This window comes from Paroedura picta, chromosome 3, assembly GCF_049243985.1.
Source record: "Paroedura picta isolate Pp20150507F chromosome 3, Ppicta_v3.0, whole genome shotgun sequence".
NCBI classification, from domain to species: domain Eukaryota; kingdom Metazoa; phylum Chordata; class Lepidosauria; order Squamata; family Gekkonidae; genus Paroedura; species Paroedura picta.
In genome coordinates, this window is record NC_135371.1 from 13569177 (window position 1) to 13596213 (window position 27037).

General features: G+C 46.5%; 2 protein-coding genes across 6 annotated transcripts in view; both read left to right on the plus strand.

Moving 5' to 3' along the window:
• Positions 1–857: 857 nt before the first annotated feature.
• On the plus strand, positions 858–13577 carry LOC143831598 (carbohydrate sulfotransferase 6-like). Its single transcript, XM_077324705.1, has 2 exons — positions 858–888; positions 12245–13577. Exon 2 carries the CDS (start codon positions 12266–12268, stop codon positions 13415–13417), a length of 1152 nt encoding a protein of 383 aa, XP_077180820.1. The 5' UTR covers positions 858–888; positions 12245–12265; the 3' UTR covers positions 13418–13577.
• Positions 13578–20797: 7220 nt separating this feature from the next.
• The window catches only part of MGAT1 (alpha-1,3-mannosyl-glycoprotein 2-beta-N-acetylglucosaminyltransferase), a 43709-nt gene continuing 37469 nt past the window's right edge, over positions 20798–27037 (plus strand). The window contains exons 1-2 of one of the 5 annotated variants that reach the window (XM_077324691.1): positions 20798–20934; positions 21843–22377. The gene's annotated coding sequence lies outside the window, so the exon portion shown is untranslated. Of the gene's footprint in view, positions 20935–20969; positions 21146–21194; positions 21218–21842; positions 22378–27037 lie in introns of those variants that run through there. The other 4 variants (XM_077324689.1, XM_077324690.1, XM_077324688.1 and 1 more) reach the window with 4 other exon arrangements.

Sequence of the window (27037 nt, forward strand, 5' to 3'; positions counted from 1 at the left end):
TGGGCTGCAATTTTATATTCTTGTCCCTATCCCCAAATTTGCTCATTATGAACTCTGTCTCTTCTGGCTGGTTCTTTCCCAGCAATTTATTTCTGAGACCAGAAATATGTCTGTCTAAAGATGGGGGACAGAATGAGGGAAGGATTGCAATAGAAAAGGAAGAGGATGGAGGGAGGTTAAGCTGATTCCTTCCCAAGGTATCCCATGAAAATGTCCCTCTCCCCATATTGGCAAGATTTGATAAATGCAGGGTTAAGGACACAAGTTTTATAGTCTGAAGGTCACCCAGCAGAAACCGAGAACTTCATCTCTCTCTCTGGCTCGCACCTGTGGTATTCCATGATGTGGTATATGCTTCAGCATGTGAAAAGTCGTTTTACTGTATGGTGGCAGGGAAAGAAACTGTCAACAGTCAGGAACCATCAGGGTTTTAGTTTGCTTCTTTAAGGTTTCAGCATATCCTTAGAAGAAGAGTCCGTTCTTATATGCTGCTTTTCTCTACCCAAAGGAATCTCAAAGTGGCTTATAGTCACCTTCCCTTTCATCTCCCTACAACAGATACCCTGTGAGGGAGGTGAGGCTGAGAGAGCCCTGAGATTACTGATGAAGAAGAGTTGGTTCTTATATGCTGCTTTTCTCTTCCCAAAGGAGTCTCAAAGTGGCTTATAGTCACCTTCCCTTTCATCTCCCTACAACAGATACCCTGTAAGGGAGGTGAGGCTGAGAGAGCCCTGAGATTACTGCTCAGTCAGAACAACTTTATCAATGCTGTGGCGAGTCCAAGGTCACCAAGTTGGTTGTATGTGGGGGAGCGTGGAATCAAACCCAGCTTGCCAGATTAGAAGTCCACACTCCTACCCACTACACCAAGCTGGCTCTCAGAAACTGGTAAGAGAATATTGACAAGAATTTTAAGATTCCCCAATTCTAGTCAAAGCTTAAGGGCTATTATTAGTTATTGCACGGCATGTGTGTTATGTAGTCAGGAAAACCTAAGATTCTCTGGCAGCCAGGCAAGAGATGTTTGGAGGTTGCCCTTCCAACTAGGCAGGAATTATTCTGCTTTGCTTCTGAGATCTGACGGGCTAGTGGGAATAAGAGGGTCCTAACTGCCCGCTCTTAACCATGTAAAACTTAACTCAAACAGACGAGATGAAGATTATATATCTAGTCTAGTTCAGTCCATAAAATTCACATTTCAGGCTTGTACTACCTCAGTTAGCCTCATGTCTGTGAAGGGAAGAAAGAAATTTTAGTTTTTTTTCAATTTCTGTTGGATTTTCCTATTCAAAATCTGTCTCCCTGATTTGAGATTAGCTAAGGTTGCATAAATCTGCAATCTTAAACTGTATGGATAGAGTTGACCAGGACGCATGCTCTTCATTCAGCCACTGAAAGCAAGCCTCTAGAGTAGCAGCTTATAAACACTAAATCTAAATAAATCCCATTTATATTGGAGCTCCAGTTATGTTTACTGTTAGGATAGCAGCCAGATGGAGGATTAAAGGTAAAGGTAAAGGTATCCCCTGTGCAAGCACTGAGTCATACCAGGTGGTTTGCCAGTGCCTTCCCCAGTCATTACCGTTTACCCCCCCCCCCCCCCCCAGCAAGCTGGGTACTCATTTTACCAACCTCGGAAGGATGGAAGGCTGAGTCAACCTTGAGCCGACTGCTGGGATTGAACATGGACAGAGCTTTCAGACTGCATATCTGCTGCCTTACCACTCTGCGCCACAAGAGGCTCTTAGATGGAGGATTGCTGCCTCTGAATATGGAGGTTTCTATTATTCACCATGGGCTAGCAGCAGTTAAGATCTAATGCTCCGTGAATCTATCTAATCTCCTTTTAAAGGTGGCTATACTTGAGGCCAGCACTACCTGCACTATTAGTGAATTCCACATCTGAGTCACTTGTTGGATAAAGAAATATTTTATTTTATTCACCCTGAATCTATTGCCCTTTAACTTAATCGCATGCATCTGAGTTCTATATTCTGGGAGGAGCGTTGTACACCAACCCAAGATGGCTGGGCCAAGAGGGGTGGTCCTATAAATCTATATAATAAATATAAAAATAAAGTAGAAATCTCTCTCTCTGTCTCTCTGTCTCTCTCTGACCCGTGCATAACTTTACCTAGCTCTTATTACGTTCTCCCTTATTACTAAACTGAAAAGTCCCAGGGTCTTCAGCCTTTCCTCATAGAAAAGACATTCCAAATCTCGAATCATCTTGGTTGTCCTCTGCAGTTTTTCAAACTCTGCAATATCCTTTTTGAGCTATGGTGAAGAAGAAGAAGAAGAAGAAGAAGAAGAAGAAGAAGAAGAAGAAGAAGAAGAAGAAGAAGAAGAAGAGTTGGTATTGATATGCCGCTTTTCTCTACCCGGAGTCTCAAAGGAGCCAAAGTGGCTTACATTTGCCTTCCCTTTCCTCTCCCCACAATAGGCATCCTGTGAGGTGGGTGAGGCTGAGAGTGCCCTGATATCACTGCTCGGTCAGAACAGTTTTATCAGTGCCGTGGTGAGCCCAAGGTCACCCAACTGGCTGCATGTGAGTGAGTGCAGAATCGAACCCCGCATGCCACATTAGAAATCCACACTCCTACCCGCTACACCAAACTGGTGACTAGAATTGCACAAGGTGTTCCAGACACAGCTGAACCATGAAGTTCTATGGGGGCATTAGAATATTGGCTATTTTGTTTAGTCAATAATTCCCAGGGTGGAGTTTGCCTTTTTTTTACTGCAGCCACTCCCTGGATTGACTTTTTAATTGAGCTATTCACTCTGCCCCAAGTTCTCTTTACCAGTCTCAGTAAGTTCAAACCCCATTATCGTATACTTAGAGTTGGGAATTTTTGCTCTGATGTGCCTCAGGAGGCAGTTACCAACATAGATCTCCATTTATTTATTTATTTTTATTAATTTATACTATATAAAGTCCTCCTTTCTAACTGGGACTTGAGAATAAGTCAATACAATTAACAGTATGGGACAGCCAATGAACCAGCCATTAGTGTTTAGACGGGAGAAATCTGGGACCAACCAGAAATCTGAAACAGAAGTGAAGCAAAGGATAAATAATTACATATGTTAAATTATGGGGGGAAATTATATAGTAGGGTTCTACTTTAAGGTGACCAGATTTTAACATTGGTAAAGTGGGACCCCATTGACCGGGGGGGTTCTCGATAAAAATTTGGTCTATATGGAGCAACAAAAATTTTCATAGAACGCAAAAATAGTATTGTAATACAATTTGCCAGGTGCCCCCAGATGTCCCTCCAAAAGTGGACAATCTGGTCACCTTATTCTACTTAGAGCAATAGACAGTACAAACGATACACAGGAGTATAGACCACATTTCATTTGCCCAAAGATCTTTCTGAAAATATCTTGTTTCTTTGCAGTTCTACAAACTATTCCCACATGGTTGTCCGCACACTCCATTTGTGGAGATGCTTCTGGAGCTCTTTGCAGTCAACCGCCCAGAGATGTAGGGAAGGGCGGTATAAAAATCCAAACAAACAAACCTTGGTTTTCATCTTCCTGAGTAATTTTGGGTCACCTGCAGACTTGACCACTGCACTGCTCGTCCCCAATTCCAGATCATTTATGAACAAATGAAATACCACCCACCTCAGTACCAATGCTTATGGGACCCTGATGCTTACTTCCCACCAGTCAAATAATTGTCCCTTTAGTCCCTTTAGTCCTACTCTCTGTTTGCTATCATTTAACTAAGTTTTTATGAGCCTCTTGTGGCGCAGAGTGGTAAGGCAGCCGTCTGACAGCTTTGCCCATAAGGCTGGGAGTTCAATCCCAGCAGCCGGCTCAAGGTTGACTCAGCCTTCCATCCTTCCGAGGTCGGTAAAATGAGTACCCAGCTTGCTGGGGGTAAACGGTAATGACTGGGGAAGGCACTGGCAAACCACCCCGTATTGAGTCTGCCATGAAAACGCTGGAGGGCGCCACCCCAAGGGTCAGACATGACTCGGTGCTTGCACAGGGGATACCTTTACCTTTACCTTTAACTAAGTTTTAATTCATAAAAAGACCCACTCTGTTATTCCTGAGCCCTAATACCTAAACTATACATGATGTTTCATGGAGTTGGACAGGCTTCCCCTGAAGTCACCCAGCAGCTTCAGTGAAGAACATTTAAAAAACTCCCAGGAGCCCAATGCTGCTCAAAACTCTGGTGTCATGGGAAGAGAGGCTCCTACCTCCCCCTGCGGTGCAGTTCCCCAGGCCAAAAGGTCCCCAGACACAAGTTATTTTGCATAACTTTGGAGCTGCACGTGGAGAATTCTGAATGTTGTTGAAGATCTGGAAAACACCCTGGAAGGGAAGGTAGGAACCTCTCCTGCCCTCACCTTGGAGTTCTGAGCAAAATCAGGCTTCTGTGGTTTTTAAATATGCCATTCCCTGCAGGGAAAGGGTGACAAGTCTTGGGAACTCCAGTTTGTTAAAAAATGTAGCATGTAGTTTAGCCATCAGGTGTTTTTAATGAGGCATCCTGCCAAAAACCTATCAAAATTTAGGGTTGTGAGCTCTCTGCTAGAAAATACCTGGGTATTTTGGGGTGCAGCCTGGGGAAGGTGGGATTTGGAGATGGGCGGGACCTCCCTTGTATATAATGTAGTAGAATCCACCCTTTGAAACGGCCAATTTCTCCAGGGATGCTGATCTCTGTTGTCTGTGGATTAGTTGTAATATGGCAAGATCTCCAGGGAGTCACATCACAAACTGAATCATAAGGTGGCTAGAAATCTTTCTTTCTTTCTTTCTTTCTTTCTTTCTTTCTTTCTTTCTTTCTTTCTTTCTTTCTTTCTTTCTTTCTTTCTTTCTTTCTTTCTTTCTTTCTTTCTTTCTTTCTTTCTTTCTTTCTTTCTGGTGACAATAATCAGCCCAACATTAACATCCCCATAAATCAATTGCAAAAACCCTATATAAAACCCACCCCTTCTACCCCCGTGCAACAGACCCTTTGATAAAAACGATACCTCAATGGAAAAACTAAAAGGGGTGCCCGATGACCTGGCTTGCCAGGACGGGTCCCAGATTTAACCCACACTGATCTCAGCCAAAGACCTACTCTCCTGTCCTTTCGTGCAGTGGGTGAGTATATATTCGTTAATAGTTCAGCAGTGGAATAGGCTGCCTAAGGAGGTGGTGAGCTCCCCCTCACTGGCAGTCTTCAACAAAGGCTGGATACACACTTTTCCTGGATGCTTTAGGATGCTTTGGGCTGATCCTGCATTGAGCAGGGGGTTGGACTAGATGGCCTGAATGGCCCCTTCCAACTCTATGATTCTATGATTCCAGGGCAACAATTTTATGTTGGGTTTCCTTAAGAGTCCTCGGGTGAGTGCCATCTAGATCCAGACACTTACTAGTTTTTGATTTGCCCCAAAGTCCTAGGACTTCATCTCTTATCACCTCAGTGTGATTCAGTTCTTTGGAATCCCTTCTTGAAAGTAGAGACTCTGGCATGGGTATGCGCTCCACGCTTTCCATACTCAGTGCAGAAGCAGTGCATGTGTTGTTTTACTCCTTTTTAAATGCAAAAGGCTTTGGAGATGATGCACAGGAACACTTTCTGCCCTTGATTCTTCTCCACATAGAGTTGCCAGCAAGCCATGAGGAAAATAACTGCCATCAAGTCATTGCTGGCTCATGACAAATATTAATGCTAACCAAACCTGGGCTGATTCTGCACTTAGTTTGTTTTTTCTGTTCTAGCTGATTCTGCACTTAGTTTGTTTTTTCTGTTCTAGATCCTGCTGAATTCAGATCGATTTAAATTTGGCTCTTCCTCTATCTCCCCCCCCCCCCACTGAAATAGAGTGTTCTGTGCTTGATTGGGGAAGCTCGGAATGGGGTGGGGAGCCAAGGGCAGCAGGAATCTCTTTCTTTTCTTGAATGGGAGTGGGATGGGAGAGGAAATAAAAGCAGGGGAGAGGGAAATAACAACAGGCAAATCTCTGCTGAGAGAAGTTAGGGCTTCTGCAGCGCAGTCACTTTAAAACAAGCCTTGCAACCAGGAACCAGGAAGTCTTTGAATTGATGCCCTGGCCAATCACGGGAGACTGCTTTGCTACAAGGCATGGAGAAGGGCATGCAAAAATCTGCACACTTCCTGATGCCGATTTTTCAAATATTTCGGGTTATATCCACTTCTGGATATTGTGGGGGAAAGGTAAGGTCACTCCGGATCAATCATGCATGCTGCAGAGGGGAAATTTAAAACGCCCCAAATCAAAGTGGAAATCGAATTCAGTGTAGACAGCAGGGATTTATTCGAGCTCGCAGTGCCCAAAAATCCCCATGCAGACTACACCATGCTGAGCTTCAGAGCTGAGAATATTGCAGGCCAGTTTGGGGGTTATTATCAGGGCTTCTCTTGTCCCTTTAGTAACGGCTTGGTGTGCGGAAATGGGCTCTGAAGCTTTTCATAGTGCGGAGGTCAATAACACCAGTGGTCCCCAACCTTTTTCCGGCTGGGGACCAGCGGGGCAACTACCCCGCCCGCGCAGCGCGCATGTGCGCCCGCGCCTGCGCAGCGTGCATGCGTGGCCGAAATCGCGCATGCACGGATTTCAGCCGCGCATGGCACATGTGCGCATGCGCGGCCAGGCCGCACATGCGTGATGCGCGGCGCGGCCCTGATTCCCTCTCCCCCCCTCCCGCAGTAAGAAGCTTCCTGGGCCGCAAGCTTGCGGCCCGCGGAAGTTTTTAAATGCGGGGGGGCGGGGGAGACGGAACCGTGGCCCGGCACCCTGGCCTTCGCGGCCTGCCACCGGGCCGCGGACCGCAGGTTGGGGACCACTGAATAACACCACCTGGTAAGCAACATACTGGGAAAGCAGGAGGATGTGAACAAGGTACAAATCAACAAGGAGAAGTGCAGAGAGATCTGCTTCTGGGTAATCAAAAGGAGAATCGGGCATAGTGGATGGGGGATACACTTCTGGGCAGCTGTGCATGTAAATAAGATCTTGGGGGGCACAGGTAAACTTAAGCTAAATACAGTGTGATACAGTGGCAAAAATGGCTAATGCAGTCTTGAGGCGTATCAACAGAGACATGACATCCAAATCACAAGATGTCATAGAGCTGCTGTTCATCTCATTGTGCAGGCCACACCTGGAGCGCTGTGTGCAGTTGTGGAGGCCTCTTTGCTTCCAAAAGGATATGGAGAGAATGGAGTATTTATTTATCTATTTGTTTGTTTGTTTGTTTAGATTTCTATACCACCCATTTCTTTGCAGCTCTGGGAGGTTTACATTGGACATTATATAACTTACATGGAACGATATACAGACTGTAACATCAACAACTTTCAAATATGGCATCAAAAGATTACAAAACCACATCTGTAATATAAATAACAATTAACAGTAACATTGGGAGGTTAATTTTTTCAGTCATGAGCGTCTGGGGCAGAAGGGAGCAACGAGGATGACCCAGGGCCTGGAGATCCTACAAGGAGAGGTTGAGAGACTTGGGAATGTTCAGTTTGGGGAGGAGGAGGCTGAGAGTGGGCATGATAAGGTAAAGGTAAAGCACCGAGTCATGTCTGACCCTTGGGGTGACGCCCTCTAGCGTTTTCATGGCAGACTCAATACGGGGTGGTTTGCCAGTGCCTTCCCCAGTCATTACCATTTACCCCCCAGCAAGCTGGATACTAATTTTACCAATCTCAGAAGGATGGAAGGCTGAGTCAACCTTGAGCTGGCTGCTGGGATCGAACTCCCAGCCTCATGGGCAGAGCTTCAGACAGCATGTCTGCTGCCTTACCACTCTGCGCCACAAGAGGCTCATTGTGGGCATGATAGTTCTCTTTAAATATCTAAAAGGCTGTCCCATAGAGAAGAGGAGGGATCTGTTCCTGTTGACTGCAGAGCGGGACCACAGTATTGGGTTTGAATTATATGTGGAAAGGTACTGGTGGGATATTAGAAAACTTTGTTTACAGGAAGAGTAGTTCTGCAGTGGAACAGGCTGCCTTGGGAGGTGGTGAGCTCCCCTTGCTGGCTATGTTCAAGCAAAGGCTGGGTGAATTCTTGTCAGGGATGCTATAGGCTGATCCTGCATTGAGCAAGGGGTTAGACCAGATGGCCTGTATGGCCACGTCAAACTATATGAGTTTAGGATTCTATCCCATGTGAAGGACAGCATTTTTTCACCAGGCAGCTGGTAGGTGTATCTCCATGCCATGCAAGCTGGTAAAGCTTCCCATACCTTGGAGGACCTGGGGGAAGGGACTGACTTAGCATACAATCTGTTTTAAAAAAATTGGCCTTTTCTGCCAACTGCAGACTTAATGGCTTAGCTGTTCTTCATGACGGAACAATGCATGGACTGAGGCACTGCAGGGATAAGCACAAAGCCTGTTTAGATTGGCTTCCACTGAAGGGGGAAGGAAACAAACCTCTTCCTTAAGCACTGTTTACAAAGGGTGGTGATGCGCCACAGATCTAAACACAAGGCATTAATTTTTCCTGCATGCTCCTGTCGCAGGGTTCCCTGGTATTCTTAGTTGGGCTGTCAACTCCAGGCTGAGATTTAGGGATAGAGTCTGGGGAGGGAACTTATAAAATTCCCTATGATGGCATATAATGACGGCTAGTTCAGAAGGTTTTAAGGTAATTGGATGCTGGACTAGATGGATCATTGGTCCCGTCCAGCAGAGATCTTTCTCCTCTCATCCCTCCCCTTGTTTGCAGGCATTTACAAAACGTAGGACTAGGGCATCTAGCATGATAAAGTTTTTCTAGGTGGGAATTATAATATCCATAGGGATTAAAATGACGACGTTTTTCCCAGGATTAATAAAATGCAGTTTTCCAAATAATCTCTGAGGGCAGTCGGGTGATTTTTACGCTCCTCTGGTAAAAGCTTCCATCTTGTGGTGACGGACAGAACTGTTCCTCCTTTGAACATTCTTGTCCCACGTCACAAATATGTTTAAACCACAGTATGTTACAAAAAGTATGCTTACAAAAAGAACAGATTTCTTTCTCCAGATCGTTGGCAACCCTATTAAGGATAGACAAAAAGAAGTGCTTCTTTACTCAATGAGTAACTCTATAGTAGATTTAAGTGCAAATGAACTTATTTCTTTATTTCTGGAATCCTAGAGTTGGAAGAGGCTATACAGACCATCTAGTCCAACTTCTTTCTCTGAGAACTCCAGGCAGCTCACCTATTGAAAATGTAGGGCAGACAAATGAAGATGAAATGGGCAGGGGCGGAAATAGGGAGGGTTTTTATAATACAATGTTTCGGAAAGATTTCTCAGGATCTAGATGCCAGCTTCGGAGTGAAGATTCTTTGGGAGGTATACAGCTTGTCACTGCAATTGGGAGAGGAAACTCTTGCGATTGCAGACTCAGGGTCCCAGCAGAACAGACAATGGGCTTCAGGAAAACTACTCCTAAGCTCAGCCTCTCCGCTGGAATAGGACTGAGCATACTGTCTTTCAGCAGAAAGCAAGCAAAGGGGGGGGGGCAATCTGGTGAGCTCTTGGTGCTGATGTTTGATTCTGCTCCACTTGCTCCAGGAAATACAAGGCTTCATTCTCTCCAGCTGTCTTTTCCCCACCATGTGGCTTTCAGCAACCACATCATACCTTTCTTTTTTCCTTATTCCCCAAGCAGTTGGACTCCTGCCATCACTAACCCTCAGTTCCTGCCAAGTCTTCGTTGGGCGTGGAGCCTCTTTGTAAAAACTCTGGTGGCAAATGACCCAGTTCACAATCAGGTCAGCCAGCTACTTGGACAGGTTTTCAGAGAGATTTGTCTGAAGGGATTCCCCAGGGTGGCCAACAGGCCTGGAGGGATTCCATGTCCCTGACTTTTACTGTTGCGCTTACATTTATACCCACAAAGTATTCTAAGCGATCCCAGCCAGATGCGCATCCTGAATGTTAGCAGCATTGGCCGGGTTTGAATATGTAAAGAGGAGCAAAGCACCTGGCTGCTGAAAAAGAGCAAAATTTATTCAAAAGAGAAACAACTGCGTATAGAAAGAGGAGAGGAGAGGAGAGGAGAGGAGAGGAGAGGAGAGGAGAGGAGAGGAGAGGAGAGGAGAGGAGAGGAGAGGAGAGGAGAGGAGAGGCCTAACCAATTGTTCTAACTGTTGCCTGCGGTCATTCTTCTGTTGTTTTGCTGTTCTGGAGGCAAGCAGGGAGGAGGTATGCTCAAAGGAGCAGATTGTCTCTCCTGAAGCCAATCAGGACTGGAGGAAATAACTGAAAAATATCAGGAAGTTCTTGATCTAACTATGCTAAATACTCATCTCTTCTGACACCCCCTGCTGGACATCCTTCATGTTCTGTTCAGTCATGCACACTGCAGATCTTACCTGTTTTGTCAAGAAGCCACTTAGGTTGCTTCCACATGGGACAATTTCTTATTGCTGCATGGGGTTCCCTTCCCCCATTCTCTCCTCCGTCCTTGGCAGACTTTCTGCCATTTAAAAAATCCATAGTAGGTATATCATTATAGTGTCGTTTTTTTAAAGGCAACTTACTTCTGGAAGGGTCCAGTGCAAGAGTGAAGAATGGGGAAGAAATGGTGTCTCACATCCAGGGGGTTGGACTAAATGACCCATGAGGTCCCTTCCAACTCTATGGGCCTTTTTGCACGGGGATCTTTGTTGCAAATTGGTCACTGAATGAAAAATCGCCATTTAAAATAGTGGAATTCGTCGTTATGCATACCTGCCTTTGTAGTGGAATCAGTTGCGTTTTTTAGCATTTCCCACAGGCTTCCGGTCTCGGCAGAAATCTCTAGAAAGGAAGCGCTATTGCCAAGCTCGTCCCGCCCCTGGCCGTCAAGCAGCCAATGGGCAGCTGTTAGCATGCTCCCAAACAGCCCCTTTCCCTTTAAGGAAGGTTTTTTTTTTAAAAAAAAAAACAGACCCATTGTAACGAATCTGGGTAGATTCGTTGCAACGGAGAGACCCATCCGGCTGCCTGGGGTGTTTGAGCTGTCGTTTGATCGTTTGATCGTTAACACGCTGCCTCCGAGTGAAAAAAAAAAATCCCCCCCCTCTCACGGGCCCAATTTTCGGCTGAATGGAATGTGTGAAATGTGTGTGCTTAGTAACTGAAGGGGAGGGACTGAAGCCGGGAAGCCTCTGTTTGAGCTGTCATTTGATCGTGGCCACGCTGCCTCCGAGTGGAAAAAAAAAATCCCCCCCTCCCCCCCCCTCACGGGCGCGATTTTCAGCCGAAACAGTGTGAAAAATAAAGGGAAAATACATCAGCAAACGGGCTTCTGCGGGCTTCTTGTGCTTAGTGACTGTAAACAGCTCTGAGGAGGGACTGCAGCCTGGGAAGCCTCACTGGCTAAACGGAGGCTCGCCGGTGCGTTGATCTCCACTCGCTCGGGGGAAAAAAAATGGCGATCGCTTCGCCGGAAGTTTGGAGGACAGGCTCAGGAGGAGGGACTCTGAAGAAACCGCAACAATGTTAACGCACAGGTCTTTATCGCTATTGTTGCAAATATGTATGTATGTTGGTATGTTTGTATGTTTGTATGTATGTATTTATTATATTTATATAAAGCCCTCCCCGAAGGCTCAGGGTGGTTTACATGAAACAACAAAAAGGTGCCTACAAATGTATGGCTACTTTGAAAATAAAAATATATTATTTTTTAAAAGGATGTAGCCCTCTGGAGGCTTAGCTTAAGAAAGATCCCTGCCGCGTGAGAAATACCCCCAGTCTTTAATTAATTAATTAATTACATCATATTTTTAGGCTGCCACTCTCAACCAGCCGGCTTGTGACGGCTGACATCAGATTTGAATACAAAGTTAAAAATTTAACCAAGACATTAAAGCAGCATAAAATTCCCCCCATCTCCCACCCACATAATCCCCTGGGCTGCCAACACCTGCTAAAAGGGGATGTTACCCAGATGGGGATCCTGAGGGACACTGGAGGAGGGTACTTAATACAGGATGGACTTGAATGAGAGTCGCAAGAAGGACTGAACCTGGGAACTTCTGCTCGCAAAACATGCTATAGGACAGGGGTAGTCAAACTGCGGCCTTCCAGATGTCCATGGACTATCATTCCCTGGCAGGGGCTCATGGGAATTATAGTCCATGGACATCTGGAGGGCCACAGTTTGACTATCCCTGCTGTAGGAGAACAACCTGCTCATCGTACCCTGTGTGTCTGACCGTGCCCAGAGGAATGTGTTTCTGATTCTTGTTCTGTCATTTGTAGGCACCTCTTCAGTCTGGGAAGATGCTTATTAGAGTCCATACTTGCCACATTCTCATTGCCTCGGCGTTACTCCTGCTCTTCGTGTTTTTGCCTTGGAGAAGACACGAGTGGCACCAGGGAGCCTGTTCTCCCAACAAGACCCATGTGCTGATTCTCTCTACCTGGCGCTCCGGATCCACTTTTGCAGGCCAGCTTTTCAACCAGAACCCGGACGTCTTCTACTTGATGGAGCCGGCCAAACACGTGTGGCACAGCATGCCTTGGGGCAGCCCGGAGCTTCTCCAGGGGCCGCTGAGGGACCTGTTGCGCTCCGTATTCCTGTGCGACATGTCGGCCCTCTTCTCTTACATTCAAGCTCCCAGCAAGGTGCACCATCTCTTCATGTGGCCCATGAGCCGGGCCTTGTGCTCTCCCCCGGCCTGCAAAGCCTTCAGTCGCTCGGACATCGTAGACCAAGAGGCCTGCGAAGCCCATTGTGGTCACAGCCCCATCGAGAAGGTTTCAGAGGCCTGCACCACTTACAGCCACGTGGTGGTCAAGGCAGTACGCTTTTTCCAGCTGGAAGCGCTCTATCCGCTCCTGACAGATCCTTCCCTCAACCTCCACATTATACACTTGGTCAGGGACCCCCGGGCTGTGTACGCTTCCCGGCAGATCATCTCCCTTTTCCCTGACGATCTGCTCATCAGCACGGCAATCAGCGCCACCCCCAGCACCCCCTTGGTCATGCACAAGGTCTGCCACAGCCAGGTCCAGATGTACCTCACAGCCTCGCAACGCATGCCTCCCGCTCTGAGGAAGCGGTATCTCCTAACCCGGTACGAAGACTTAGTGAGGGACCCCGTGGGGCAGTTGGCCGAGTGGTACCGTTTCACAGGCTTGACCGCCTCCCGTAGGCTTGAGGCCTGGGTGTACAACATGACTCACTGGCCCGCCAGCGACACTGACCGATCCAATGTCAAGCCCTTGGGGATACAGAAGAATGCCGAGGTGGTCTCCAAGGCTTGGAGGAAGCAACTCGACTTTCAGGAGGTGAAAGAAGTGCAAAGCATCTGCCAACTAGCCATGCAAGTCTTTGGTTATAGGCAGGTGGCGTCGGAAGAGGAGCACAGAGATTTGACGTTGGGCCTGGTCCTTCCCAGAGAGAGATTAAATCTCAAACAAGGGAACTGAAGAAATCACATAAGGGAGAATAAGGAGGGCAAACAAGCCCTGTCTGCTAAGGTGGTCATCTCCGGGCTGGGAAATCCCTGGTGATTTGTGGAGGAACAAGGAGAGTTTTTAATTATTATTTGGAAAGTGTCTGTGGCACAAGATAGAGAGACTTGGAGACCAGGGGAATTTTTGAATAAATATCTTTACTGGACAGCTGTTGTCGATTCTGTTCTTGGCTTGCATCTTTGTTGGATTGACAGTCTTTCTCCAGCATACCTGGAGGATGGCGAAACTACCTGTCCATCCCTGCTGCCCTCCTTAACAGCAGTTCCATGCTGCATGAAAAGGTGAATGTTGGGTGTCAATTTTCTATTTTGGCCTGAACAGCAGTTTCTAGAAGACCAATCTCATTATGTCACTTTCCTTTCTGGTGTAGTGGTTAGGAGCTTGGTGTAGTGGTCAGGAGCGCAGACTTCTAATCTGGCGAGCTGGATTTGATTCCCCGCTCCCCTACATGCAATCAGCTGGGTGACCTTGGGCTTGCCATAGCATTGATAGGCCTGTCATTCTCTCGTATCCCTACCTAGGATAAAACACAGCCAAAGAGAACAAAGCACACTGTCATGAAATTTTTTAAATGTAAGAAAGTGTTTTTCCAGTGTTTTCAGGGGTTGTTTTTTTTTAAGAACTCATTTTGGATATCTTCTATGGCCAGTCAAAGTGCTACTAAGACTAAACTGAAAACAATGAAACAGAAATTGTATCATCTTTGTGGGAGGACATTTCCTACTCAGGTTTTGTGGAGTTTGAATTAAGTATGGAGATGGAACTCTCATTTTTAGGGTTTCCAGGCCCCTCCCCCAGCCACTGGCAGAGGAGGCGGAGGGCTGCCAGATCCAGATTTGGAAACTCCTGGAGATTTGGGGGTGGAGCCTGGGGAGAATGGGGACCTCAGCGGGGTACAAGGCCATGGAGTCCTCCCTCCAAAGCAGCCATATCCTTCAGGGGACTGATTTCCGCATAGCACAAATATGTCGTGCAGAGCTAGCCTAGCTCTGATTTTTTGTTTGAAAACTCACCAGCTCTCCCACACAGTGGAATGACCAGAGATTGCATTAAACTGTAGTTCTACATTACGCTGACTCAGAGTGTGTGTCCTATAAATACAGAGAACCACCTGGAGGTGGTACGAAATGGCCTCTTTCCTTCCTCAAAGTGAGGCTCAGCCTCTTATGGAAACTCAGTCTAATTATTAGTATAAAGAGTGAAGAAGACAGAGCACTGTCCGCTTTTCTGGGACTGGCTCGTTTTCATTCTTTTCCCCCCATGAACCCTTTCTGACTAATCTGATATGGACAACCGCTCTCTGAGGACAGGAGGCTGCAGGATGCAAAGGCGAAGGAGCCTCCAGGGGGAATTAGTCATCCAAAGCTGGCTTCAGCTTACCTTGGCAGAACACGAGATAAGCATCCTGTTCCTTGGTTTTGCAATCAACCCTGTTTTGATATGACTCAAGTAAAAGAATGTCCTGGAAACCAAATAAATGGTGTCCTGCTAGCTAGAAGATCTTCGGGACCAGGGGGTGGAGAAAACATGCTATTTTTTTTAAACATTTCTTCTTCTTCTTTTTAACTTTAGCAGTGCCATGTAGGACATTCTGATTTCTTTCATAATACGTTCAGTTTATTGCAGACTTTCTCAACCAGCGTTTCATGAAACCCTGGGGTTTCTTGATGGGCCTGGAAGGCTTCCAAGAATTGGTGGGAGTTAATTACTTTTTAATATGTTTTTTGAATTTGTTAAACATTTATTGGGTGACATGGCCATAGGCTGACCTACCCCCCCTTCCAAAATGGCCAATGATGGGCCTGGAGCGGGTAGGAAGGGGAGGGGCTCCGGGTAGGCATGTACACTGCTCTGCTTCTCAACCATATTCTGCATGATAGCGTCACTTCTGGAGTTTCTCGAAGCCTGAAAAATGTTTCAGGGGTTTCTCAACAGTTAAAAGGTTGAGAAAGGCTGGTGTATTGCAATGCTGTGGCTGGACTTATACAGACTACCTGCTAAGCGCTGCTTGGTCATGTTAGCAGGCTTAAACTCAGATTGTATCGGGGTTCTTTCTCCTTTATTTAAATAAGCATGTTTAAAGAATCTCTGGAGCTATTAATGGTCACCTGAAGTGGTGCCACCTCTAATGGTATTTTTAGAGGTTCTAGCAGTTTGAGGAATCAATCCTATCCTGTAATGGGTTTGGGGAAAAGACAGAGAGAAAGTGCAACACTACCAGCCGGGCCGCTTTGTGTGTGTCAGGAGGAGGGAGAGCGTCTGGGTAATATTCCAGGATCAGACAGGGAGGGAGAGTAATAACATTCCTATTCTAATCCAGCATCTTTATATGTCTTTTGACTCTAGTGGGCTTCTCCCCCATGGTAAATAGCCCTGGAGAGGAAGGGGTGATGGATTTACATCAGAAGAATGGTTTGGGGAGGAAAGGGTTAACTCCATTCCCCCCTCCCCAGTTTGGTGTCCCCATTCCAAATTACTCCCCCCCCCCCCTAGTTTTTATCCTTTTAGAAAAAGGCAGGAGATCATAATCAGGGGTCTCCCAAGTCACACCTCCTGTGGGTACCATTAAAGGATCCCTTTTCTTCTTGGGAAAGAAGCCAAAGTTCCTTTTCCAGCACAGATGGCTAATTTGGCTACCTGCTGAATCTGAGAGCTCAAATATGTTGTCAGCAGGCCCGTCCAATTGGGAGAAGTAAACAGGATGGCCCTGATCAGGCTCCAGACCCCAAGGCAGCCACAGCACACTCTGGAAGATAATATATGTTTGGAGACAAATGCAGGGAGGAAAATGGTAAAACTCCTAAATGATTAAGTGCGGCTAAGGAGAGTTTCATTATTTGGCAAGGCACCATATTAACCAAGCCTCACACAACTCTGGCCCAGGCTAGCCCAATATCATCAGATTTCAAAAGCTAAGCAGGGTTGGGCCTGGTTAGTATCTTGGAGAAGAGACCACCAATGAAGTCCTGGGTTGCTACACAGCTACAAGCAATGGCAAGCTACCACTTGCCTTGCAATTCCTATGGAGTCACCAGAAATTGGCTGCAACTTGGTGGCACTCTTGATCAGTGCTCAGACAATGTTTTGGACCCCAAAGCAGGTTATGGCTCTCTTATCAGTGTATTGCAGGGACAGAAAGGAGGTGGGGCAGAGAGAGGCTTTGGAGGGCTTGATTATTTTTATTTTTTTTAATGCTGGATAGCTCCAGCCTTTATTTAGTTTAAGAAAGGAAATAACACAGAGAGAAGAGCAAAAGATGATAATTCCATGACAAGTTAGCTTACCCTACTAGCTTATTGATACTTGTTGATACATATATACCTATCTCGCTAGATATTGTGAAAAGTACCCCCAATGTTCTTCAAATTCTTCTACTGGTCTTCCATTAACTAGATTAGTAAGCTTTGCCATTTTAGTGAGTCTCCCAGCTTTTCAATCCAGTCTGTTATTTATGGAATATCATCTTGTCTCCATCTTCTTGCGATCACCATCCTTGCTGCAGTTGTCGCATGGAAGAAAAAGACACCTGCTTTACAAGAAAGATTGAGGGCTTGATGAGTTTGCGATTGCTTGGCAGAATGGGCAAAATGGCCCTGAAATACACTATTGCTCTTTGAAGGAAACATGGCATAAATGTTGGCAGAGTTTAAATATGCAGGAAAGCACAGCACAAGCTGCTTAAAAGGATAAAACAGTTTTATTCGAGAAGCGCCAGCATGCAGGGGATAAACTGGAAAATAAATTTTGAAAAGCGAAACAAACTTTGTAAGAGAAGAGAGAGATAGTCCTAACTGTCTAACCAACTGTTGTTCTTCAGACAATCAGGGAGGAAGTGTGCTCAAAAGAGCAGGAAGTCTGCAGTTGAGCCAATCAGAAAGAGATTATTTGAAAATACCAGGAAGTTCCTAATCTAAATATGCGAACTACATCTCTCTTCCAATGCCAAGTGAATTTTTTTTTTTGCTGTTAAATCATGAACATGGCAGATCTTGCATATTCCAACAAGAAAAAAATGTGCTATGAGAACTTTTGTCCCGATTGACCCAAAAGGAAACAGCAGACCTGCCTGTGAATTCAGGCTAATATGAGCATGATGACGTAAGTTTTTGTAGAGTCTACTTTGCTCAGAGGCAACATATACAGGAGGTCTGAGCTCCTGAGAACTTTATTGGCTCCTTGTCATGTTTGTTTGAATAACCAGAAGGCTGAGAATGAATTAAAAACCTTGCCAGGGAAAACGCTCAGTCATCACTGTCTGACTGCTCACTTAACAGCGAATTGTTTACAAAGCTCTTAGAGCTGAAGCAGCCTCTCAGCACTGTTGACAGGCTTCATTCAAGGAGAGTGGTTCGAGAACAAAGGCAGCATTAGGGCGCTTTCAGGAACAGCCTTGCCCATGGGCTCCAGTTGCAATAACATCTAACAGTGCCTGAAGTCCCAGTTAAGTTCTTGCAGCACCCAGTGACTATCTTCTTTGTGCAATGCTGCTGCAGAAATGCAGAAGACTACGCTTTTTCCGGCATGGTGCTACGAGGAAAGCTTTCGCCTGGGAAACATCTGTGTCCGGCTGCTGTGTCAAGTGACATTGGAAAGGCCTGCCAAAATGCAGCATACCTGCCAGAGATGCCCAATTGCCCCTTTCCATGGCTAGTTCTTATCCTGCTCTGATAGCTTTGGGTGACTGACAGCATAATCCTACGGCCATTCATACAGAAGTTAAACCTCCCTCTGGCCAATAATATTTACTTACTGTAACCGTTTAGTTGTAGCCAAAATCACACAAGAGTGCCACACCATACCCATGCCACCATTAGTGGTTTGGACATCATACCTATGCCACCATTAGTGGTTACCTCCACTCTGGAAGGTAGACAACTGCAGGGATGGGGGGAGGGATTATACGGCCAATCTAGTTTTATCATTATGGGATGCGGTTTTATCGTGTTTTATGGGGGGGGGTTATATTGTAACCCACCATGAGTCCCTGGAGAATCTAAGGAATGGAATCTTTAACCGCTCCTGCGGTATCCGCTCCTGCGGTATTAAATAAAAGGGTAAGGCCACCTGGGGAGGAGTTAGGGTGGGCCCTGTCCAGGATAAAAACTCAGAGGGCCCAATCAGGAGCCGTGAAGCGTCTCCTGATTGGGCCCTCCGAGTGTCCATCCAGGGCCAAGCAGCCAATGGGGAGGCGCGCAAAGCGACTTCCTATTGGCCCCTCACCAGGACAGACCAAAATTCCATTCACCCAGCCCAGTCTGGCTGCCAGTCTGCTCCTGACCACCGCAGGGAGAGGAGGTCAGTAGAGCTGCCAAGGGGGATGAGAACACAAGCTGCGCCAGCCCTTTTTGCCCCAAGGCTGTCCTAACTGCCATGTCCAACTGCAAATTGCCTCAGAACCCTGACAGAGCTGGCAGGAGGCTGCAGAGTGCTCCCCCTCCCCCCTTCAGGCCTGCTGCGAAGGAACATCTGACAGGCCCTGACTGAGGGAAGGAGGCCTTTCCAAGAGCAACGCAGGGGAGACTGAGGGCCTTCCTTTTGAGGGGGGGGGGACTTTCCCCTTCTGCCAAACAGTTGCCTGACAGGGAGGCCACAGAAAAGCCCATTCTCAGTTAAAATACTGCTCTGCCCAGAGGTTAGACACAGCCAAGCCATGTGCCTTTCTTCTTTGCAACTCTCTGCAGATTTGAGGCCACTGCACAGCGTTATTCTGCAGAGGAAACTGGCTCTTTTGTCTCCTGTTTCATCTGCACAACAACCCTGTGCAGTAGGCCTCAAGTATTTCAATTCAACAACAACCTGTGTGGGAAGCCTTAAATGTTTCTTCTCTACCACAACCCTGTCCAAAGTAGCCCTTTCTGCCTGGGGAGCTGATCTTTATACTCTGCAGGTGAGCTGTAATTCCAGGAGCTCTCCAGGCCACACATGTGAAGCTTGCTACCCCACCTCCCTCATGTGGAGTTTGCTATGGGGAGAGAAAGGGAAGACGATTGGAAAATGCTTTGAGACACCTGAGGCCTGCTGGGTCACTGCGGCCCATTCCCAGTTCTCTCAGATCTCTCACAACCCTACATACCTCACAGGTTGACTATTGTGGAGAGACGAATGGAAAAGGTAAACCGCTTTGAGACTCCTTTGGGTAGTAAGCAATAGGGTACAAAAATCCGTTCTTCTAAGGAGCAACCATGAAAGAAGCATGTGGGCACATAACATTTTACCAACAGTGAAAACATGGGAGATAGAAGGAATAGGGTGGACACTTGTGTACTGTGTCCCCATGTGTATTAGGGCAGAGGGGTATTTCGATGAATGTGGCCTAATTCACACAAGAAGGGAAATGACGCAGAACTGGGGGGAATTGGTTGCCATGTAATCTTCCCCTAAGAAGAGTCTCCAGTCTGATTTTCCCTTCACATATCTGAGTACATGGCTCTGGAAAGCTCATCTGTAACCACTATGCCACAATTCCCAAAGGTCGGTCCTCTCCCACACTCAACGAACATTCCACACCACAGGTTCTTGACACCCATATCTCCACACCCATGGCCTCATTGGCCACCATGCCACCACAACCTCCCACACAACACACACATTCAACCCCATGCCCTTACAGGCTGGACAACTCCTCCCCTTCCTCTTCCCACTGCCAAGCTCTAGCACCCACTGCATTCTTGGATACAACGGGCTTTGCCCCTAGTAAATAAATAAAGCACATTGATGCAGTGGGGCCCACGTGTTGTTGGTGATCCTCCTCACTTATTTGGCCTCCTCACTGTACATTCACAAGAAAGCAGCAACCATGCTGTCAGTGCTGAGGGAACTCGGGGACTGCTCAGACTATGTGTTTGCACTCTGCACATGCCCAGATGTCTGCCCCTAGTCCTGTTGACAGTCATATCCCGGCCTTCTGTGCTTGGAACTTTCCCCAGGACTGCAAGAGCTCCATTTGCATGGGATTTTGGCACATGGGGACAGAGGGTGGCGCTCGCCTCCCAAGGGTGCGCCGGCCATTATGGCCAGTGGGACTTTTGCCGGTGGACCGATCACTTTCCCTCACTTGCATCAGGCCTGTCCAGGCAGGAGAAGAAATTAATTAACGGCCATTCGGAGCCGTTAGGGGGCAGGAGAGGCACGTGGGTGAGTTAAAGCGCCAGCCCCCACCGTGATTGACACCGTGGGCGTGGCCTAGACGGACCTCCGAGGCGGCATGAGACGTTCGTTTACGTCGTTTCCCAGCACGCGCGCACAAGAGAGACTAGAACGGGCCCATTCCTTCCGACCCCTCCCCTTGATCCCGGAGGGGCGTTGCTTTTGACGTGTCAGGGGCTGGAGGGAGGGCAGTCATTGGAGAGCGCACCCGCCTGGTTTCGGCGCGCGGCCTTCCTTAGGGGCGTGGCCGCTACTGAGATAAGCGGCTGCCATGGAAACCCCCAGAAGCCGCGTCGAGGCCTTTTTTCGTAGGAGGCGGGAAGGTGGGCAGGGCCTAATGGGAAGCCGAGAGCGGGGGTGGGTGGGACAGCTGGTTGCCATGGGTTCGCTTCCGGCGCTGCCAGACGGAAGTGGCTGGAATTCTGGTGCTGGCAGGCGCTTGCTGCCGTTGCTCCCGGTCGGTGTGCGGAGGGGGGGAAGAAGAGGCAAGACGCGAGCGCTTTTCCTCGCGCAAAGGGGGAGACGCGGTCGGGGGTGAGGAGAGAGGGACGGCGACGGAGGCGCGCGAGGGACAGGGGGCCGGAGAAAGCGCAATCCTCTGGCTGTGTGGGCTGTCATACTTTATTTAATACGGGGGAAGGGGGAGGGGGTGTGAGGACGGCTTCTGGCAGAGTGGGGTTAAGGCGAAACCCTCAAACGGGTCTCGAACACTCTCCCTGTGAGGAGAGTGACAGAGTATCTGGCTGTCCTAGTGCTTTGTCAATTGTGGCTCTTTCCCCAGATAGACGTATAGAGCATTTGTGTTGAAAGAGGCAGAAGGTAACTGCATCGGTGCAAAGAATCCAAAACCTAAATATATATAGGGAAGGGGATGAGTGTCAAGCACCCTTTTGCATATTCAGGCAAAGTCTGCTTTTACAGAAATTTGATTGCTTCTGTCTTTCAGGGGGACACTCCTATAGTGTGCGTTTGTGTTTAGGAAAATGGAATGCTTTAGGGGTAGGTGGAGGGGAGAGTGTTCTGGGTTTTGATGCAATGTTACAACTCATTCTAGATATGGCAGATGATTTTATTTATTTATTTAAGCAGAGTCAGTGTGAAGCAGTAGATCCACGTATAGGAAAAGCTATCAAGCCAGGTCATAATCTGGGTAATAATAGCAGCAGCGATCAACTTTATTGGGCTTGGAGATCAAAAGGTGGATTCTAATCCAGATTTATTTGTTATACAGGATCATGGTGACTGAGGTTGACGCAACAGGAGGTGCTGCGTTGTGCCTCCTTCTGGGAGATCACACTTGGCCAGTTTAAATCCAGTGGAGAGTGTAACACTTTCTCTACGCTGCATTTGATCAAAACTGCTACGCTTCAATATACAGAACTGTGTGTGAGAACACTGACTGTGCAGAGCAAGTGGATACTGATGGCAAAGAGGTACTGGGTCATTATTGAAGAACAAGACATCCCTCCCTGTGAATGGGAGATTCTGCAAGAGGTATGCATAATTTTGACATCAGAAGACAAGACTGTCACTTCTTGAGTCAGTAGTGGGGACTACAAAAACAACGCTTCCCTCCCCTGCATTCTAGACATTGGGATTTGTCTATACAGTTGAAGAAACAAGACCTCTTCTGAGATCCTCCTGCACTGATTTTTCAAGGTGGAGACTTTGAAGGGGGAGGGGGGTGCCAAAAGACCCCCCCTCCCCCAGGAGAGAAGAACTTTAGGGTGGCCACCCTGCATCTATGTGAAGATGCCACCCTTCAGGTGAGAGTCATTATCTTGGAGGGATAGCTGCAGTGCATGGATACCTTCAACTTGTTCTACATTGCAGCAGACTTTCTGTTAGCCTGCTTTACTACTTTTATTTAGGCATTATGCACTCTGCTTTCAGGATATTGCTCAAGCATGAAATAAATGGATTAAGCCCTAAGCTCCTAGCCCTCACATTAGAATCTGCTGTGAGGTTGACTGGGTGGGACCTGTGTTTAGGATTTAGGCTTCTCTTCATGGTTTCTAGTTCTCTTTGCTTTTGTTGTTGCTGGTGTCACACTTCTGCTCTAGTGCACTGAATAAGTTAAGTAGATTTACACATATCTTTTTCGGTATATATTCTGGGCTCAGAATCGCCTTTGACTTGGTGCAGAGTAATGGCAGTCTTGCTTTAGATATGTTAGTCATTTTGCCAAGGAACAATGAGAGTTTTCTTGATGATCTCTCTATATTGATGTACTTTCTTGTGCTAATTGTATACAGTTATTTGGAATGTGTCTTACAGCTGTGCTGTTTTACTTGCTTCTGTATATCCTAGATCAGTATAAGGCGTGTACAGTTTGGTCTCTTGTAAGTTTGTGTTGTTGTTGTTGTTAGGTGCGAAGTCGTGTTTGACCCATCACGACCCCATGGACAATGATCCTCTAGGCCTTCCTGTCCTCTACCATTCCCCGGAGTCACACCCACTGCTTCAGTGACTCCATCCAGCCACCTTATTCTCTGTTGTCCCCTTCTTCTTTTGCCCTCTATCGCTCCCAGCATTAGGCTCTTCTCCAGGGAGTCCTTCCTTCTCATGAGGTGGCCAAAGTATTTGAGTTTCAAAGTATTTGAGTTTGTGTTAGTTTATTTAAAAAAATGAAGGTTCTTAAAATAGAAGATAACAAACACAATTAGAAGCAATATAGAATAGAAGCATTAGTTCATATCTGAATAGCAGCAGTGCAGACCCAATTTGAAGCAGATTAGATCAGCAGTATAGAATTGATTTAAAGCGGGTCAAAAAATCCCCATCCCATCCCACAGTGCCAGTTAAATATCAGAAGCCTTTCAGAAAAGAGGAGTTTTAAAGATGTCCCTGAATTGCCATCAAAGAGTAGTCTGTGTGGTGTAGTGGACTGTTGGACTAGGGTTTGTGACAACCAGATTTGAGTCCCCCACCCTCTGCCATGAAGTTTGATGCGTGACCTCCCAAGGTGGCTGTGAAGATAAGATGGAGAATAATGTAAGCTACTTTATTTCCCCATTGGGAAAGTAAACAAAAGGGGAGAGCTATGCCTTGATAGGGAAAAGGTTCCACAGTTTGGTGGCTGCAGAAGCCTGCTGAGAGTGCAGGCTCCTGCAACAAGGTATCCCTGAATGTACTGGGTGCCAATATGACTGATATAAGGAAAAAATGGCCCTTCCAGGACTAGATGTTTTAGAGAACGTGTTCTCTTCCCAAAAGAGCTTATCATTGATGCCTGCAAGGCTTGATTCTGGCAGAGCAAGAGTAGGATGGGAGAGATGAACAGCAGAAATGTTGATGATTCAGGAGAGCTGACGCTGAGGTTCTTAAAAATAGTAGAGGGAACTGAAAGTGAATGGCAAGGGCTAGTCATGGGGCCAGAATTGTAAAGACTGGGCTCAAGGGGAGGAGATAGAGTAAAAGTGAGAAGTTTAGGGGGGGGCATGCAGGATAAAGTATTGTGGTGCCTACTATACAGAGACTAAGATTCTGAAATCAATACATAACCCAGGGTTTAGCAAATTGCAGGTTCCGTGGCACCAAGGAATTTCATTTGGTATTAAGTATTTTCAGTGGTCGTTTTGTGACTCTGTGGCAGAGTATCTGGTTGGCATGAGATCACAGTTCTGTCATCCCCACAACTGTAACTTGTTGCTTGCCTAAGGCCTCCTGTTGAGATCATTCCCAGGTGGGGTCTGAGCCACAAAACTTCTGGTTCAAATCACAGTCACCGTTGCTACAGCTGATGGGGACATGGCTTATGCCCAAGGAATTTGAACACTGGTATAATAGACCACACAGTGAGGCAGTCTGAGTTGGGTGACTGTCAGAGAATACTGGCGTTGGATGTGTACTTGTAGTATCTGTTCACTGCGCAGCACATGTTGTTTCGGAAAACTTGGTCGTCGTTCCGCCATTCTTTGCCCTTAGCATGCCCACAGTCTTCATTCACCTTTTCCCACTCCGATCCTTGCTAAAAAAGACCATTTCTCAAAACCCCTGATTCTAGTCAGAAGCTAATATGCATATTAAATCTCTACGCACTTTAGCATGATTTATTCTGAGTACAGCAAATCCGTAAAGGGACAGTTTATTCCAAAAGCTAGATTTGGGTTTCGCCAGTACAGAGAGAGCGTTTTGTGTCGCTCTGGGTTTCATGTTATAAATTGGCCATTGTTTGGAACTGGGGGGGTGAGAAGGGAATGTTAGAAGATCCTAACCAAATAGAACCCGGGTGGGGGAGGATCTACATGCTTCTGCTGTCCTGCAACTTTGGAGGAAACCGTGCTGATGATCTGCTTCTAGAATATTGACATCATATTTTCCTGTGGCTATGATGCCCTTAGACGGGCTCAGCTTTGCTTCTCCACGGGGTTGCAATGGCTGCACGTCTTGAGTAAAATATACCGCATAAATTAAGTTGGTATTTAGGTGTTAGCTGAAAGATCAGTGATAACTAAAGTGGTTTCAGTGGTAGGTCATTAGACTTCTTCTGTGGGTGTGATGCTCCAGCTACACCCTGTTATCAGGTCTTTGATGCCAAGCGTGACAGCCACTCATTTCTGATTAGCTGAAATACTTTCATAGTATTTAAATAGCCTCACATAATTACATAATCATTCATACCAGCATACCAGCCAAGAGCTCCTGGTTGCGACTGTATCATTCAGGTCTCAGGATGAAGTGAATAAATTCAGCTTGGCAGATAGCTAGGAACACCAGTTTCATAGTTTAACTCCTGCGTTGACTATAGGGGAAACCCAACTTTCATCGCGTTACTCTAAATCTAGAGGTATTGAAACGCCTCTGCAACTGACAGCTGAATTTATGACTTTCCTTCCTCTTCCTATCAATGAAGGCAGTATAATTGCTTGGAGTCAGTTGCAGCTGAATACTGCATCTGTCCATAGAATTATCATGAATCTTTGTTGCCCTTCTAAAAAGCTGTCTAAGATAGCGACCATCACTACTTAGTGGCCATTGCACATACAAGATTCAACAAAATTTTCGCCATATGAGAGCTTTGACTCTTCGAGAGCTCATACCCTGACAATCTTCTTGGGCTGTAAGATGTTTACTGGCCTTGAACCTAGCTGTTCTACTGCAGGCTAGCACAGCTGCCCTCTGAAACTCACATTCTGTCTAGCTATCAGATCAAGAGGCCAGCTGAGATTTGCTCGAATCCCTGTGTTCTGGAGACGTGTAATTGCTCCTTAGTTGTATGTAAGATTTCCTTCCCTTCCCCCCAGCAGTGTTAAATGTTAACGAATGAGATTAAAAAATGAAGCCCTTTCCCGGCCAAATGGCAATGTTTCTAGAATGCAAGATCAAATTCGGGTCTCTCTCACAAACAGCAAAAACTGCATGGGTGGAATTTCTTTCCATTTTCCATCTTATTTGACAACTCGCTGAACTGTTAGCCTGTTTGTGTGTTTAGTACATGCTTCCGTTCTGAACTCTCTTGTCTTTTCTCCTGTTCAGACGGTAAGCAAAAAAACCAATGGGAGAAGTTAGGCCATGCCGCTTAATGGGGAGAAGGCAGAAGCATACTTCCTGCCCCCTCACTTCTTGAGTAGCAGGAGGGAGGGAGGGGCATACTTGTGCAAGTACAATCCCGTCTGCTGCAGCCCTGAGAGACAAGGAGCCTTCACTCCTGCTATCAGATGACACTTGAATGCAATAAAAAGGGAAGGGTGCTACTTAGGCAAGCTGTGTTCTTTACTGTATGGTATATTTAACCGCTTCTGAACAGTGTCAAATAATAGGTTGTCAATTGCTAATATTTAAACTGTCAGTTGACTGTCATCCTGAACCCAAGAACTTCAGCAGACTGATGTTAACATGTTTTATCACGCCATAACCCTTTACTGAAGTCTTTCTGTTTTTTCATGCTCTGTGCTGCTTCTTCTTTCTTCCTACCCAACCTTCTTGTCTGAGGAAGGGTGCATGCACACGAAAGGTCACACCTTGAATAAAACTTGGTTGGTCTTAAAGGTGCCTTTGGATGCACATTTTGTTATTGCACTTTTGTTTGCAGTCTTCTATTAAACTCCCCAGTCAGTTCAAATCCCTGTGCAGAGCATATCACCAGATTTATCATATCAGGCCTCACTTGCTCAACCTCTTCCCTCTTTCCCCCAGCCTTTCTGTCATTGTTTGTGAGGTAAATGACTTTGTTTCTTCTTTTATATCTGAAGAAGTGAGCTCTGTGTCACAGAAGCTTGTACTGGAATAAGGTGCTAGTGGACTTCTGCTTTATTTTGCTCCAGTAGGTTAATGGGTCTACTCTACTGGAATTACCTTGTTCCCCTACCAAACAAGGATAGAAACTGGTGTGACCATATTGGCTTTTTGAAACCTAAGCCGCGACCCTTTATACAGTTCCTCATGTTGTGGTGACCCCCAACCATAAAATTCTGCAAGTGTTCT